Raw genomic sequence first — 18,663 nt, forward strand, 5'->3', positions numbered from 1 at the left:
AAAAAAAAAAAATCTCACTCATCCTCTCATGTTTCTCCCTCCCCACTCTCCATAATTCTCTCTCTCTCTCTCTCTCTCTCTCTCTCTCCATATTTACCGTTGTAATCTTTCCATAATTATTCACTCCCTCCTCCATAATTATCTTACCCCTCTAAATGGAAGATGAAAAGAAAAAAAAAATTAATTCATCACTTACTACTATTAAAAATTACGTATTCCTAATCTTTAATATACTTTTTTATTGAACAATAATATCACTAATATAAAGAATTATGTCTCAGAATCTCAAAAGTTGCCTCCCTTGGGTTCAAGTGCCGTGATCAGATTCTAAATTCAGATGAAACGGCAAAATTCCATATCGTTTCATGATATCCGTTACTCATTAGTCATCATTCCACGGTTTTCACGCTCCATCAAAGAGAACACATAACCTCTCTCGATTCTCCCTCTTATGATCCGTCACTCTCATTTTGCCCCTTTTCTCTCTTGCAAAATGCATATCTAACGATGCTTGTCGTGCCGAATTGCTCTGCCTCGCCTTCTCTTGCCATCGGATGCTGTTTAGTTCCTTCGCCGAAAACCCTAACAACCTCGTACGATTAGGTTAATCCCTCTCTCTCTCTCTCTCTCACATGCCAGAAACCAGGGAACCTCTGAACCTTTCAGCCTTTCCTCTCTCTCAATCTCGACCGTCTCTCAAACATAACTCACTTCCTCCTGGCCAACATGCATCTATTTACCCCTTCTAGCATACCAAAACTTATTTTTGGTTCAAAGCGTCTTACATCTCACCGTAGTCCCCGCACGAAGCCCATGCACCCCTTTCTCTCACTCTCTCACTCACTCACTCTCTGTCTCTCTTCACCCAGGCAACTCCTGCCCCACATCCCTGCATCTTCTGCCTCAAGAATCCAGAAAATGATAATGGGAGAAGGCACCACAAAAGAGGTATTCATCTACACGTTAAGGGTTAAAAAAAAGGGGGGGCATATAACCGATCTAAAGAGTGAACCAGAAGAATGGGTCTCTCCAAAAAAACAAAAGCATTCATCTTATCCCAAGGTAACACTACTTACAATCTCTTCCCTCTCCTGAGTCTCTTCCTTGATTACACAGACACCGCCCAAACCGCTGGTATCCTACAAGCTCCTCTGAAGGCGGGACACCACTCCTTGGCAGTCCATTCAAAGATCACTCCTCAATGTTTACAACCAGGTGCCGTATTTGGACATCTGCTAGGGCACCGACCACCATGGAGGTGAACCCCTCTTGCAAAACAGTCTCGATCACCGATGCCTGCATCTTCTTTGATAAAATCCAACCCTCTCTCTCTCTCTCTCTCTCTCTCTCTCTCTTTCTTACAATGCTAGATAGGTCCATATTCTACTTCGTTTTATCTTTTTGTGTTTCTCTATTAGAAAGTCTTGTTGTAGAACATGTTGATATAGGTTTGCTATTTCTGTTAATACTCTATTCCATACTTTGAAGATGGTAGTCACGTAAAATTGTACGTGTGTGCATCTCTAGAAGAGCAAGGTTGGATATGAACGCTTCGATTTCAGTCTATATTTGGATCCATTTCTAATACATTGTGTCTCTCATTTTGCTACTTAGATGATATTTTATATTCAATTTTCTAAACCACTTTTTTCCTTTGTTTTGTTTTTATTTGTTACATGTTCGGTCATTAGGTTTATTGTGCTTAACCCATTAAGTTGGGAGAAGGCTTTGCTATTGTTTTTGTTTTTGTTGGTCTTATTGTGTTGGACGTTGGATAGCTCTATGTGAGATTTTGATGTTTGAGTGCATATTTTCTGTGGTATCTATATTGTATGTTGGGTTTTCGAGTCATTGCTAATTGGATAACAAAGGACATAGAGAAGAAGGAACTGATAGTTGTATTATATTTTAGAGAAATATTGAGACATTTTGGGGCAGTTTTATTTCGTTATGTATCAACCACTCTTATGATGGATGAGTTTTGGGTGGTAATCTTGTTTGCTACAATTATCGTCTTAAAGATGATGATGGGAATGGTTAATTTAATGAGATATTATTATTGATATTGATGTTGATAATTTTATTTTAGACTTTGAAAAGCAATGACTGAACGTCCCTTCTCATTTTTTGTTGTTGGATTTTTATTCTGAATGAGTAAAAGTTCAATTCTCGTACATTTATTTTTGGGAGTGGGAAGAGGTGGAGATCTATTTCTTATTGATAAATGGATTCTTTTTCACATGGAATACTAACAAGAAAGAAAGACAAAAATAGACCAATGGTATAGCCCTCTAACGATGCTTCTTAAGGAAAGAGAGGAAGAAAACATTCCACCATTATAGATATGTGACTAAGATACATGTTTTTATTGGACCGAAACATGCAAAACATAGATGTTCATTTTGCACCCTTATTTATCCTATAACCTCTTTCTCAAAACTCCATCTCATTGATAAGATACACTCCTAGATGTTTTGTTCTGAATTATGTATGCATCAGAAGACATGTTCTTTGGTTTACTTTGGATTGACAAGCAATAATTGGCACTTTCGTTTTGGATTTTTCTCTACATTCTATCTACTCCTTTACTTATTGATTTGGAATCTGTATATGATGTTGCTATTTTGTTAAGTTTGACTCAATACTAATAGGACATAAACATGCATTAAATTGGATGTGGAAAGCTAGAATGAAACTATCAAAGTCTCTTATTCTACGTTTTTTATTTCACGTGTGGCTCCAAAGTTTGTTATTTGTTTGGTTCGTGATTCAAATGGGGATCTGGCTGCCCAGACTAAATTATCTAAAGCACCTTTGATCGAGGGACTGCATGAGGTCTTGGTTACTTTCAAAGACGATGAGGTTCTAGAGTTGCCCATCTCAATTTTAACAGAATTGATAGCAAGTCATCTATTCTTGAACTTGTTGTATTTGGAAACATAGGTAGCTCTAGCTTCAAAATTACAACTTTAGGGTATTTTTCAGAGGGCTTAATTTCAAGTCTGATAAAGTTTGCATGTCTCACTAGAAGAACCTAGGTCAACAAGCTCTTACATGGATTGAAGAATAAAGAAGGTAGGTTGAACACAATGCGCTTATTATTACGTCCAGAAGGCTCCACTTGAACAATGCCCATTGGTAGCAGCCATTTAATTATAACTTGATATTCTGTTATTCTTTGCCAGCTGCAGGTAAAGAAATAACCCTCTAAAGTGAAAGAGAAAAAAAAAAAGGCTGACCTCGTAGGCTCCAGAAGTAGTATTTTGGCCGTTTCTTTCAGGGAAGGAAACTTGAATTTTAGTCAATTGTTTCAAAATAGTGATAACTATGTTCGGATTGTTTTTGATTTGGATGTCTGTAAATATGAGATAAAAAAACCTATTCAATTTTTAAATGGTTATTTATATATATGTTTTTCACATTTTTTAGCACTTTTAGAATATAGGTTGGATTGTATGAGTAATGTTTGATTCTTGATTGTACTTTCTTAGTGTGAACCAATTTCCTTTTGCAGAAGACAATGTTCTCTAAACACAAATTAAAGGAACCATTATTTTTTGATGCAATCATTCCAATCACTAGCGATGCTTTAATAAGGTTGATCATCACTTTGACATTCCTTAATCTGAGATGTGATGGTGGACATAAATATATATGTATATATATATATATATATATACAATTTGAGTTAAAATACATAATAATCTCATAAAAATAATTTTTCTCTAAATCATATCTCTCTCTCTCTCTCTCTCTCTCTCTCTCTCTCATCCACATAGCAACCATTGATTATCAAAGAAAAAGAAGTACAACACTACCTATCATTTGTACAAGGATCCTTATGTCTTCTTTGTAAAAACAAATTGATTCCTGAAGCCCTGCAGCAGATGCTCACAAGGAAAGGAAAAAAAAATCAGGCATAAACTTTCCTTTGTCAACATTTTAAAGTGCTACTTTTATGTTTATATTTGATATTTCAAAGATTTACGACATTATTAGTCACATTGACATTTGACTAATAATAATTTTTCATGATTTTTCATATTGCAAGAGTGTGTCATTAATAGCTTGAAAGTTCCAAGCTTTGTTCAATAGTTTCCTGGTTGGGCAATTGCACTCTAGCTGAACCCATGAACCCCATATGGGGATGAGATGTAAAGTTGTTTGCCTTACATAAAAAAAAAATTTAAGTTCCTCACCATACAATTGTAGGAACAAGGCAAGCTCATAACTTTTTTTTTTTGTATAAGTAAGGCTCGAAACTTTCACCACTTAAAATATCTATTCAATTAATTATAATCTGGAAAGAATAAAATATTTCTGTCCACATGTGCAAATGCATGTGTATTTTTACTAGTATATATATAGTTTAAAAGCAAAAGTATGACAGTAGAAATTGGACTTCCTTGTTAGGTCATTTTTTTTCCCTAGTTTTGATTTGGGTTTTGGAATTAGCAAATCAATATTAAGATAAATCTAAAACTAGTGCATAAATTTTATGGATCTAGAAATAGGTCATTCCCTATTGTAGTTCAAGACTTCCAGCACAAGAAGGTCAATATAACCATCGTGCTCCTAATACTTCTATCTCCAATACTAAAAACTAACGCATTAGCAAAAGAATGAATCAAGTTTCGTAAATAGGAAATATTTCGGATCCGAGCCTATATCACTCAGAAGTGGTGTGGGATGGACGTGACGCAGGTGGCATACATCCATATAAGGTAAACCCCACTTATTAGAGGCTCCCGGTTGCTGATGTGTGATAGGACTCGTGTGTGAAGTTTTCCTTCTATACCTATGCTAATATAACTTCAATTAATATGCTTAATATTTTGACTGAAACAAATTTGGTTGAGATGCTTTCACTCACACCAAATAAAAGTGACATCAGAGGTCATTAAGTATTCCATGTGAGGACCCAACTTATGTTAGATAATTTATATAATATGGAATTATCGTTCTAGTATTTTTATCCCAATAATTGATTTATACTATTCTTGATGAATGTGACTTTGTCTATACAATTTTAAAATTACTTCCAAATTAGAAAAATATATTTATTCCCAGATAAATTTTACTAATCAAATGAGCTTATAATTATATGAAACTTTGGAATTAAAACAAACATAATACCAATTTTCTAACAAGCCTAAGATTGCTTAAATCTAAGTTATAATGGCTAACATATTCTCTAGTCAAACTTATTTTAAATTGTGTGAATATTGTTAAAATTGTTTGAATGAAAATATTTGTATGGATATCAAAACAAAATAAAAATTTGGGCACTTCTTGTTTTTAACAATGTTTTACCATATTAGGAATTAACACTTAAGTTGAAAATCACCCCCACCATAATTTTTTTTTGACTAAGGGGTTGACTTTTTATCATTTTAAAATTTAATTTTAAAACTATTGGGGTATTTTCTTATTTATGAATACTATTAAAATAAAAGATGTCTCACATAGATTAGGGTAGTTTTCGAAAATATTTTTGACCTATGAGGGGTTTTTTCAAACTAGGAGACAAGTTGTCATTTGTGAAAAATATGAGATATTATATTTTATTTCATTCAACCAGAGAAAAGGAAGAACAAAAAACTCATGTTCTCCATTCCTCATTCTCTTAAAACACTACCTTACAAATCACCATTCTGAAGCACAAAATGAGAATTCCAGTATCCCATAGAAACAAAGTAGGTGTCGGTTATCTCATTGGTTCCCTTTTTCATTCAAGTATAGCTTGGGAAAAACTACTAGAATCGATTTGAAAGGAGTTGTCACTTTGGATTGTCATTAGTTGTATTGTGAGATCTCACTCTTGAATCTTAGTATTTGTTTAATGATGTAAATTCTAATGCATAGGCTATAGAAACCGTTTGTGAATGTATATGATTAAACCCTAGCTTTCAAGTAAATGAATATTTTGGTTATGATCTCAAATTTTGGAAAATTGTTATTTACACCTTAGAATATTATGAGTCATTTTATGATTCCGGATTCTATAAGTTTTTGTTATTCCTTAGAATCAAAAGTTGTTTATGATCTTAGATTTTAGAAGTTCGTTGCTTATATACTGGGATAATAGGAATTGCTTTGTTATTTCAGATTCTATAACTCTAATTGTTTATGTTTTGGAATATTAGGATAATGTTTTTGACACACCCCACTTCCAGTTTGATGCATGTGGTGTGACTAGGGTGCATACTGTCATCTTATAACATTGCCAAGATCTCTGAAACAGTACCTTAACTATCATAATCCATAATAAAATCATTATAAAATCAGTATAGTTGAATCATAGTATATATATATATATATATAATTCAAGTAATTGGGAAAAAAATAAGAAGTAGTATCATAGTAATTTAATAAGCTTAGCCATATCAATTACAATACATAAATAGTACTGTATCACAAGACATAAAATCCAAAAATACAGTAATGATAATGAAGGCAACACAACCCTCAGTCATTGTGCACTGTAGGCACAGACGTTGCACGCACACGTTGTCTTATACTTCTCAGCCTCTTGAGTCCACCACTCTTTGTCATAATCGGCCATATAAGAGAACGTGGCACTGCTCATTGACATGATGGTACTTGCATCATCATCTAAAAAGCAACACATACGTAGTGTGAGCTCCAACTAGCTTACTGAGGGATGTGGTTCATGCAAGTAGTCACATATAAGTCATAATGCGAGATGATGTAATTTATTTTATTATTATCCACATAATATATAACTAAATTGGGGTTATGCTAGTATAATACATTAGGCAGTATCCTTGGTCTCAAAATTTTCAATTAAGTCATTTTTTTTTTTGTTTTATGTAGAATTCTCATAATAAAGAGGGGAACATAAGAAAACATCTTGTGAGAGTAAAAAGTGTGCTAAAACTATCACACCTCATTCGTAGGAAGGAGCTGAAATGTGACTAATATACTTACATCATCCTATAAGACCTACCGAATCTCAGAAGCAATACCTTACACTCGCAACCTAAAAAAAAATATCTAAAATTATATGCAATGGAAAGATAATATATAATAAAAAAAAATTATGTCGGTGAACTAATTATGACACAATAAGTATATTGAAAAGTTTTATCCTTGTTTAAATATAAGATATACACAAACAATGTATTCGAAGAGTAATATTAAAAAATAAATGACAACGAAATCCCGTATCTACGGTGCCCTATAAGCACAGTAGTCACAAGCACAATCTATGTCATGCTTCATGGGTTTGGGAGACTACCAGTATCAACAATTTCGGGAACTGAAAAGGAAGCATCACTGACCATCAGCACAAAGACACCTATATCGTCATCTAAAAAGCAACACACACATGGTATGAGCTTCACTAAGCTCAATGAGGGGATGGAGTTCATGCAAATAATCACATATAGTTTATGATGTATATATGATGTAGTTCATTTATTATTATTCACTTAGCAACTAAGTCTGTGGTATATTGTTATTTTAACACATTTGGCAGCATCCCTGGTCCCAGAATCATCCATTGACCATCCAACAATATAAACTTTAGTTATGAAGAGGAGCCTGCCAGTCTTGGAATGTAACTACAGTCACCCAACAAACCCCGATAATGTCGTCTTAGCACCATGGTTTTGGATTCATCCATTGGTCACTCGGGCTCGGTCTGCCTCCAACAATAATCATATTGTTCCATAGAAGTGATATTTTAGAAAGTCTTATTGGACCTAACATTATAGGTTATCCAATACCCCCCTATTGACAAGAGGGTAATTAGCATAGGGTGATTCATCCTAATCACAAATGATATACATGTCTTTGCATAATGATTTAGTTAATATAGTGAATACAGTATAAAAAATCATCCATCTGCTACACCGTAACCCATATCCAAGCCTAGCTCCAGTAATATATAGTTAAGTATGGCAAATACTGTACCAAAATCATCCATCGATCATACTGCAACCTATTTCCAAGCCTAACTCTAATGCACATACAATGTATGATAAATGCAATAACGTGGCGATCATGGTATTGAAATTTCCCTCGGTCACACTGGATCCCACCTATTCATACACAACAACGGTAGCAATTTAATACAAAACATTTAAAAAGTTAATGATACATTAAGCATACATGAGGTTATTGATTTAAGACATATACAAGATGTTATATACAACAATTTTATAAGGTAAAACACTCCTCAAAAGAAATTTAAATCACACACTCACCTAACACTATAGACTTGGTGAAAATTTTCTAAAATTGGATACCCAGAACAACCCCCGCTAGAACTCACTAGAAGTGATTGTCTATAGCCTAATTATAGGATTAATATGTGTTAAAATTTGCCTTAAATGGTCTTCTAGTAGATCCCAAAAAATTCTCAAAAATGGCTTAAAAACTATTCAGCAAGACTCACCAGTAGATGCCATTAGTAAATTATTGATTAACTAGTGGGATCAATCGGTGACCTAAACAATAGCTAGTCGTAAGAGTTTTTATCAGAATATCCACCAGTAGATGTCACTGATAAATGGTCACTCACAAGCTTGATTAATCAGTGAGCAAATAGAAGCTTAACCTTAGATGGATCAGCCATCAGTAGATGTCACCGGTAGATGACCATCCACCGGTGTGATCAAACCAGTGGCCAAAATAGAGGCTTTCTTTCTGTCGGATCATGCACCAGTAGATGTCAACGGTAGATGGGTGATCTATCGGTGGTAGTTTAACAAGTGTTCTTTACCTCTGAACTGAACTACCTCAAATCCTATGGTCATATTTGGTTTTGGGGGGGGGGGGGGTTTAGAGGGTAATCCCACTTTTCATTATGGTGTAGTTGATCATGTTTCCATCATACATAACGAGAGTTACGTTGGTTCTTCAACCGAAATCCTAAAACCTAAGATTGACCCTTAGGTGTCTCTAGAGCTTGGAAAACACCATTCGTTGGTTGAGGAGAGTGCAATGGGTGACATGCACACTACTCAAGCTAGCTATGGTCATTGGGGTTGAGCTGTCCATCACCAAACCGATGAAAATCCCCTCGTTTATCGGTGACCATTTTTCTGCCGTTTTTCCCATCCCCCTTTGCCTACCCCTAGCTAGGTTGGCTTCCTAGGGTTTGTGTAATGCCCTGGCCCTATGAGCTCAAAGGATAATATTGTGCCAAGATTAATATGGTTAGTGCGTTACAAATGGTATAAGAGCAAACCTCGACAGTATGTGGGGTCACAACAGGTGCTAAAATGGAAAAAAATTATGACACCAAAGAATATGGTAAGTACCAGATTCGAGTTAGGGAGATCGGTGAGGTGTTCCCACCAAGAATATAGTAAGTACTAGGGGTTTTAAGAGATTGATGAGGGTGTGCAGACTTTAGTCCCACATCACCTAAAGAGAGATTACTAAGCTAACTGATAAACTCTAGCCTCCTTAATATGATACAACGTGTTTTAAAGCCTTGAGGCCTATGGACCAAAAAGAACAATACTATTCCAAGGTTAATGGGGCTGGGGCGTTATAATAATATTGTTGCTATTTCAAAAATACGTGGTAGAGAAGTTAATGGGGTTGAGACGTTAACATGAATTTTCAATTTTAAATGCCTCTATTTCCTGGATGGTGTCAGCAATTTTGGTTGTTGGATAGAGAGATTCATGTACCAATTGGCTACATATCAAATTTGAATCTCAAATTCAATCATTTACCTTCCTATGTAATGGTATATCCTCAAATTATGTACATCTAATCCTCATAGTCTTGTGCACCCTCTTCGTAATCCTAATTTATTGTTAATAGTTTGTTTTTCTATCTAGCCAATTTTTGTCTAAACTTTATAGTCTTAATTTATTTTTAGTAGTTTGTTTTTCCATCTAGCCAATTTGTGTCAAACCTTAAACTTGACAAGTGAATAGGGGACCTAGGTTTTCAATCTAGCCACAAAATTGAAACCCAACCGAAGTTGACACGTGGCAGATATTTGATTTCAAGTGACACTTTGTTTTCTCTTATAGGTGTCTCACAACTCGAGTTTACTTTTTTATATGATCAATAATTACACAATTTTATAGAAGCAAATGGAATGTAGAAACCGATATTTTGCTTAATTCCACCTTATGATAGAAAGGAGGCAACACTAACCTACATTACCTAGTAACACTAAGGATATATATTTTTTCCCCTGAAAATTTTTAATTTAATATATTTAAACTATAATTAACATGTTAATATCCATTATTTGGATAAACCAAGTTGGTTTGCCAAACTATGGTGGTTTTATACAAGTATGTATGCTATAGAAGTTTATGAAAATCGCCACAATACTCTGAGGTGATGTTAGTGCTGCAGTTTCCATGATTGCCATTATAAATATAACATATCACAGTAGTTACACAAAACTGCCCAACGCTCAAGAAACTTATTAATTATGGTAATAAAAAAATGCCATAAAATATAAGTATGCTATAATCACAATGGAATGTCATTATACTGTAAGACATTTCACGACAATTTATTAAAAACATGGTTATAAATACATATATCACGGTGGTTTCTTACAACCACTACTACTGCTGATTTGTCCACAAAATAATTGCTGAATTGTTTCCCGTGGAATTCCAATTGACCTGATTTCAGTTTCAAAATTTGGTAGTTGAGACCTAATATTTTTCAATTTTCGAAGTTAGCCTCAATTTTTTTTTTCTTCATTTGATGGTGGTCTTCGCACTAGAATCTTTTCTGGTTCATTTGAAAAGGACAACACATTGTGAGATATGAAAGGAAGTATTCTTTGTTTGAATATGTACCGTCATGATTCGTGAGTTGAAAATTTTCATTTTGAATGTCAGGTACTCCTTAAAGGTTAGATTCTGTATGGCCATACATTGTGATATATGAAAGGAAATATTCTTTGTAATCCTATCCTTCCTAGTATGGGCAAAGTGAGAAAATGTAAACCATTGTGGCCCATTTGCCACATCAGCAACTGCTATTATGCAGTGGGTGGGGGTTACTACGACCATCAGTAACTTGATGGGAGGAAGTGACAAGGAGTGTGATATAGATACTAAGAGGTCTTTGGTTTTTTTTGAAGATACTCCAAAGTGCAAACGCACTATCACTAATTTCTATCTAAGAGAACAACAAGAAACTAGAAGTGTTAGCAACTTCTTATTGTATTTCTTTATTATCAGAGTGACTTCGTTGTTGTTGGAAAGAAAAGCAAATGTTGGACAAAATGGTAAGATGTGTCAATCCCAACCAGGGCATGCTTGGCCCTAACAGAAGTTAGTTCGTCAAACTCATTTAAGGTTTTTTTTTTTTTTGCCGCTAAAATATCATTTGTACTAAAATTTGAAAGAAAAAAACATACAAGGAAAATTGGTAGAGCAACTAAATACACGCACAAAGTTGCTAAAAAAAGACTAAAGAGAACTAGTCTAAATCTCTACCTTCGGCATTGCCATCAGCAGGGAAAAGAACCTAAAACCCTTTAGAGCCAAAACAAGAAAACTTAAACCAAACGGTATAAAATACATCAATACATGTATGACAACCAAAGAATCATGAGAAGAAATAAGAACTAGACCTATATAGTAATTCTAACGATTTGGCATGTTTGTTCTTGAGGTATTAAAATACTTTAGACGTGCTATGTTATAAAATTAACCAAGCTATGGCAGTCAATCCAAATGCCTACCATTTCGGTACCTAACTCTTGCGCTTTGTAGTCCTCGGAACATGACTCGCACCATTGCTTCCTTTGCATTTCTCTGTGTGACCAAAATCCATACAAATAGCAGCAAAAGCTTTGTCATAAGCCATAATCGATACCCAACCTACTTCAGTTGTTTCTTTAATATCGTTCCCATCACAAATTATGGTATGAGACCCAGTTTTAAGCAGCTCATGGTATTAAACTAGAGGCACAAATTAGGAAATATAATGGATGAAGTCTTCGGTTAATTGGAGTAGGTTTAGATCAGAAATCCAATCTATTAATGTGTGTGACCTCACCAATATATTGCGACCTAGTGGTCAAGCAATCGAAACAAGCTCTCAACATTCTTGAAGTAAGGCTACGTAGTTTTCGTCCCCCCCCTGGTACATCGCACATGTAGTAGTCTCGTGCACTGGGTACACTCATTTTTATAGATGATCATATTTATTGCCTAATGAACATTTTAGAGACCTCAACTCCAGAAGGGTTATGATGGAGCAATCAATGTGGGAAAGGAACTTGGTGAAAGGTAAGAGTCAAAGACGCCATGGACCACAAATTTGTTGTGTTGGAAACACTCAAGGCCCAAGCCTTATCAATACCGCTCACACTGTAAATCAGTCTCAATTGCTAAGGTTATAGTGGGCTCTCCACGTCAAAAGAGGGCATCAACTTGAAGGGTTTTTGGGTTGGTGAGTCCACATCAATTTCTTGGTTGAGCTCTTAAGCACACCTAACCTTTAAACAATTATTGCTCCTGCTCCATGGGATTCCTAATGATTCAAACAATTTCTCCCAAAAGACACCACTAGCTTTTGGAATTGTCACTGTAGTTAAAACACTGCCATACCTGCTTTGGCTGTAAGGGTACTGTCTCTCCTGCACTCAATAGTATGTGGCGTATTATGCAAAACAAGCAACAAATTTTCTTCCTTGATGCCAATCAACCTCAAAATCAAATGGGATGTTGAAAATAACTGCATAATCATCAAGCCCCCCATGTTTCCTATCAAGTCCACAATTCCCCCATAGTTCAAATATCGCCATACCAACTTCATATTGGCTTCAGTATATGAGATTCAAACATAAAAACCCTAATGCATGTCCAGTGCGTCCAAAGATGTCGGAAGGAGCCTCAAGAAGAGTTATCTTTTCTATTTAACAACCTGCAACCTTATGATTTGATTTCCAACAGTTAATGCCCATGTTGATGATACACAGAAATTTTGTCATTCAAATAAATGTCGGCACACCATATCTTAACAAATAACCGTTTGAGATGGGAAAAGAAGGAAGAAAAGAAAAAAAATTCTTATTGAACCAATGCACTATGGAGAACGGTGGAAGACAATACTCTACGCGAACATGAAGATTAATAGGAAAGGGATCAGGAAGAACTAATTACATCTTTCTGCAGCAAAACCTCCTTCGGATTACTATAGCAGGAAGAGATGACATAAATCAGCCTCAGTAGACTACCATCACTGTTTACACTTTGATTTGGTAGTATGATCTTCTGAACTGCACCAGGACATGTACATCTCAAGATACTTCAAGATGTGGAATTCCTTGTGTGTCTCAAGGAAAAAGAAGATCTCGTCTCCCCGGGATTCAGTGAAGTTGGGCTCTGAGAACTCCCTGATGTTTCTGAGCTTCTGTTTTCACCATGGCCCTTACCCCCAACCCAAAATTTATCAAAGATTCTCCTTGACCGTGATGGAAGCAACAAACCCCCACCTTTGTTTTTTCTTCCCTTCTTTTTCTTCTTCTCTCGGTTCGTCCGATAATCATCAGCACGAATCTTCATTTGGCTCATTTGTTTCTCAAGTGATTTGCAGTCCTCTGGCACTGTACTCTCCCATTCTTCTTCTCTGTTTGCAGTGGAACGTGAACTATCACGAGAAATATATTGTGGGGCATTTATGACCCCAGCAGCAGCCCTGACCTGCTCCAAGAAGAGGACCTGGACCACCACACGAAGTGGGAGATGATCATTTTGTGCTGCATGCATGCATGCATCCATTGACAACTTCTTGACATCCATCAGTCCACAAATCTTTTTCTTGTCAATTTTTGACAAATTAGGGTGCTCCTGAACAAAAGGAAAAGAGTTCAGACCTTCCATCATCATCAGTTCATCAAATATATTGTAGAAAAGTTTAAAGGAGGAATACAGGCCATGTGCTAGTGAGAGAAGTCCATATATTCATGCCTCCATGACATCAGACAAATTTCTAGTTGATAGATGGAAAAAAGAGATTTTATTGGTTAGGAATTCACGTTTGAATTGACACCTGAACCGACTACCGATGGTTCCATCAAAAGATGCCTCATGAACAAAATTTACTGTTGTTCTATGGCCAAACTAACCGCTCTTATTGAAGTTAGACTGCATATTGAAGGAAGAAACCACAAAACGCTCTGATTTTGAAAGATGTAGATACCCAGCAACCAGCACTGTGCCACATGTCACAAATGGATGCTTTGGAATGGAAATGCCAAAACATGACTTACAAGGTTAAGTGAAGATTAATATGATAAAAGGGCCATTACCTAATGCTGGTCCTGCCTATGCAGGGACCTGAGAGGGGTGAGGGAGACAGTCCTAATCTTGGGCCTTTTTGTGCGAAGTGGCCTCTCTCGAGACTCAAACTCGGGCATTTTCCCTGGCAGCCCAACCTGTTACCATTGCCCAAGCAATAAAAAGGGCGTACCCAGTGCACAAGGCTCCCGCCTTACGGGGTTTGGGGAGGGTTATAATGTACACAGCCTTACCCCCTGCTTCGTGGAGAGGCTGTTTCCCGGCTCAAATCCGCAACCACTAGGTTGCAGTGGAGCAACCTTACCGTTGCACAAAGGCCCATCCTCTAGCATTTCCCAAGCAATGGCCCCTAAAATTAATATGATGCACCACGCAAATCGCTTACCTTCAGGTAGATGTCTATAGCCTTGTACAACCCATCATGAATTGGTCTAGCTGATTCAGGAATCAGTTGCGAGAGGTCAATGAAACTGGAGACAGTTAGATTTGGGTCAAAGGAAATTTTGGCCAGATACCCATCGACGAGTTTGACAGCATTCAGCCATGACCCTTTCCCCAACAAAAAATCATTTGAAACCTTCTCCTTAAAATCCAAATCTTGAGTATGCCGGGCTTGCATTACAAATCGGTTCACAATGTTCTGCACCAGCTTCACATCATAAATGGTGGTATCTGGTGCTTGTGCCGGAATCAGTAGATCAGTGACAGTAGCTTCATCCAACTGCCAACAGATCCTCTTCAAAAGCTCTTCCTTGGGTGCATCACCAGCTCCAACCAGGATGGCCACTTTCAACAACTTCAGTAAGAAACTACACAAACATTCAGAACCCTTGTCAGAAGGCAATAACCAGATGATGGCTTCAACTAAAGACCTGTTCCTTAGGGTATAGTCATCAGAAACCAGGGCATTAACAGAATCTGGCAGCCATCTGATAGCATATGCCTTGAGCGCCTCACCAATCACATCAGCAGACATTCTCCCCTTTGACCTCACAGTAACCATTACTCGCTTGTAAAAGTCAATATCTAACTCGCATATATCTTCAACCCACCAGTCTTTGGGGACAGATTGAAATCTCTGCTGTAATCTTGCCCCATTCTCACATATCTGATCTGTCACTGCTAACTTGCGGTCATAGGTGTATGACCAAGTGACATTTGATGGGTCTACCGAGGTTTTAGAAGCAATAGAATCTATGCATCTCCCAACCACCTTCAGATCCTCAGACCATGGTAGAAGAGACTTGGTAGACTGAAGGACTATAATAGAATCTTTCCAACTGCGGAACACACTGGAATTTAGGAAAACCTCAATTTTGAAAATCAGGTTTCCATGATCAGCATTCTCTGTCATCTCCAGGTACTCAGCTGCGCATCGAGCAGCGGCAACATTGTAAGGATTGAGGGTGACAGTCATACCATAACAGAATTTGGCACATATCTCGAATGCTTTTGGTCCGCCTGGAAAATCAACCATGCGGACTTCATCAGTGTTCTCCACATTGGCTCTTGGTACAAGCTTTTGCAAACGATTGCTCTTCGACAACAGAGGAAACTGCACACACAGGTCAATGCTTGAGAGTTGGTTCTGGAAATCCATTTGAGTGATAAAATGATGGAATACAGCAGTACTTCAAACAGTAAATCAATCAACTAGCTCAATAAGAAGTAAATGTAGTTGTTCCAGTTTGTCAGAAGTTAATTTTTCTCTTTATGGGATCACAAAAGTCTGTAAATTTTGTCTTCTGCCATGATAGAGAATGAAAAAGTTAGCACCAACTGAGATATGGCAACAATGACATTGCAAACAAACTGGGGTTAATGATTACCTAGAAGTTATTTTGTACCATACATTGCTTCAACAACAATTTGTGCATGATACTTTTTTAGTTGTTCTCAATGCAAATCAATTGAGGTCCAGAAGAAAACAAAATGTGTCAAAGACTTGGTTATCATGCACAAAAACTTTTCAAAAAATATTTCATCCTTCAAGAGTACTAAAATCGACTAAAAAGTACACATTTTGGCAGTTTATCTTGTAAGGATCATACAATACAGTTAACGATCCAATATAGAACAGAAAGCAGGAAGCATACCTTGTGCAGATAAAATTTCACTTCCCCAATGATTATAACAACATCAGTAGCAAGCTCAGATGCTACATACCTGCATCAGTGAATGAATTATGATAAGCAAATAAGAAATAACAACTGACATAAAAAAAAAAAAAAAAAAAAAAAACTGAGATGGATCAATATCGCATGATGTTGAAGGAAGGACACAACAGGGAAAAGAAACATTTTGGGCTGTCGATAACAGATCAATCCCCAATTTTGGAGCACATGATTCAGAATTTTTCAGTGAGTAAATGAAATTAGACAATTAGTCTAGTAGATTACCAAAACAGTGTAACAATTATGGATAAAATAAATAAAAATGCCAAACTGCAAAAAGAAATTCTCAATATTACCTAAATAAGCTATCCCTACCCAGAGGAAGAAATTATTTTTCTAAGTATGATAAATAAGACTGTTTCAATGCCCTCAACGAGAACCTCAGCATCACTGCACACATGATTTAATAAATGAAAATCAGGGAAATAAATACCCTTCCTAGAAAATCCTTCGGCAGAGAAGAAGTATAATGAAATTAACCAACTGCAGTCTTTTTCCTGAACAGGGGTTTGGGGGGGGGGGTTCTTGATCATCGCATGGACTCCAAAAACCACATAGGAAGTATCATTCATAGAAGTATTAAATCAGAAGTTTTAATAAACCACATTATATCCTTCTCTCAGTGGTTGCAGTATCAGCTTTATTCAAAGTATGAGTGGAATCAAGTTCATCTGATTTTGAAACCACTCAAAAAAGGTATTCCTACTTGTAACTTGTTATAGATGTCCTTACTAGACCTAAGCCATAATGTGGTTGTTCTGGTGAATATTAAAAAAAAAAAAAAAGAAGCTTGAGCTCCTGCCCCTTGTCAATAACCCTCAAAAGGCATTTATCACTACTGTATGGCATAGGAGGCAGTATTCACCATAACGAATTACAAAAGATGAAATTATAAATTATGACAATGAGAAATTTAAGATGTTTAATTCAAATTTAAGATAAACAAGAAGATAGGTTGTAGTAGATTGAGGATAGAATAATCATCAATTACAAGACATGCTACTATTATCAACTTCAAACCTCCTTGAACACTTTAACAACCCCGTCACATTCTCAGCATGCCAATTCCAACCACATGGAACTTTGATTTAGGAGCCTGCAACAAAATTTAAGACTAGCAAGTGTAGATCCTCTGTCACACTAGGCTCTTCTACAACCTCATCCCAAACCAACAAGAGATGGGCTTCATTAAAACAAAGACAGCCAACAGAATCATCATCCTATATGTAATTGAACAACATTATATAGTCAAGGCAGCATATGACTCTTGCTCTAGCTACTAAGTAACATCCAACATCTTCATTGGCAATGATATCATTGCTTAAGGTTCTCTTCAGATGAGTAGCAATGTACTTTAATACTGTTGAATCAAAATATGCACTGATAACACAGTCTCCAGTGGATTAAGAGAGTAATTTGAATTGATCATTACATCTTAAAATCCATTCAATGTCACACACCATTTGATAAATTCTACACATGGGATCCAATGCCAAAAATCAACTCTCAACATACCATAGGAAGGGCATTACTCTGAAAAGTTTCAACAGCCCAGCAGCATGGTTGGTTAATTACCAAAATACCCTCCAACTTATGGTCAAAAGGACAAAAATACCCCCAATGATTGCCACATGCCTGCTCTAGCCTAAATGGATTAAGGATCTGGAACCAAAAACCACAATAAAGTGACAATAAATCCATCCAAGCTCTCTACTTTTTCTAGCAAGTTTGACTGAGTTCGGACAGTCCTAAACAATGTGATAAAGCAGAACTTAAATTATAGATTTAGATCTTCCATTTGGGTTGAGTTCTGCCAGAATGTGAGTGGATCAAATGAAAGTCGATCCGTCTCTTTCCCTCTGGAGAATATGCTTCACGTGTGCATGTTCTTAATAATCTAATGTCACGGCACACAGAAAGTACTGTATGGTATTTGTAAATGTTTCAGGCAATTCCCTCCCAAATCATAATATCTAGGCCCACCATTTCACCCATCAGTATTTCAGATCAAAGTCTCAGATCTGGACCTCACAGTTACTACAATCCCTTCTAGCACCAAACAGCCATTCACCACAGATTTTCACCCAAAACATATACACAAACAACAGATACTTCTATTCTCCTTCGAACTCTTCAGGGTACTCCCCATTTGTAAGAATACAGAGACGAAAACCCAGCCTCTAATTCCTCCACCCCCACCAACAAACCCATCCCCCACCCCC

General features: G+C 36.5%; 1 protein-coding gene and 1 long non-coding RNA gene across 2 annotated transcripts in view; one reads left to right on the forward strand and one right to left on the reverse strand.

Annotated features, from left to right (window-relative positions):
* The first annotated feature begins 470 nt into the window (after positions 1-470).
* LOC122085249 lies at positions 471-1,613 on the forward strand. The gene is made up of 2 exons (XR_006142046.1): positions 471-948; positions 1,117-1,613. It is a non-coding gene; the product is annotated as an uncharacterized LOC122085249 (long non-coding RNA).
* An 11,319-nt stretch (positions 1,614-12,932) lies between these two features.
* The window catches only part of LOC122085237 (BTB/POZ domain-containing protein NPY1-like), a 7,010-nt gene continuing 1,279 nt past the window's right edge, over positions 12,933-18,663 (reverse strand). The window contains exons 2-4 of the mRNA XM_042653726.1: positions 16,364-16,433; positions 14,653-15,822; positions 12,933-13,817 (exon numbers count right to left, since the gene is read on the reverse strand). Of these exons, the coding sequence (XP_042509660.1) occupies positions 13,278-13,817; positions 14,653-15,822; positions 16,364-16,433 (1,780 nt within the window). The 3' untranslated portion in view covers positions 12,933-13,277. The remainder of the gene's footprint in view (positions 13,818-14,652; positions 15,823-16,363; positions 16,434-18,663) is intronic.

The sequence above is a fragment of the Macadamia integrifolia genome, chromosome 7 (genome assembly GCF_013358625.1).
Source record: "Macadamia integrifolia cultivar HAES 741 chromosome 7, SCU_Mint_v3, whole genome shotgun sequence".
NCBI lineage: Eukaryota > Viridiplantae > Streptophyta > Magnoliopsida > Proteales > Proteaceae > Macadamia > Macadamia integrifolia.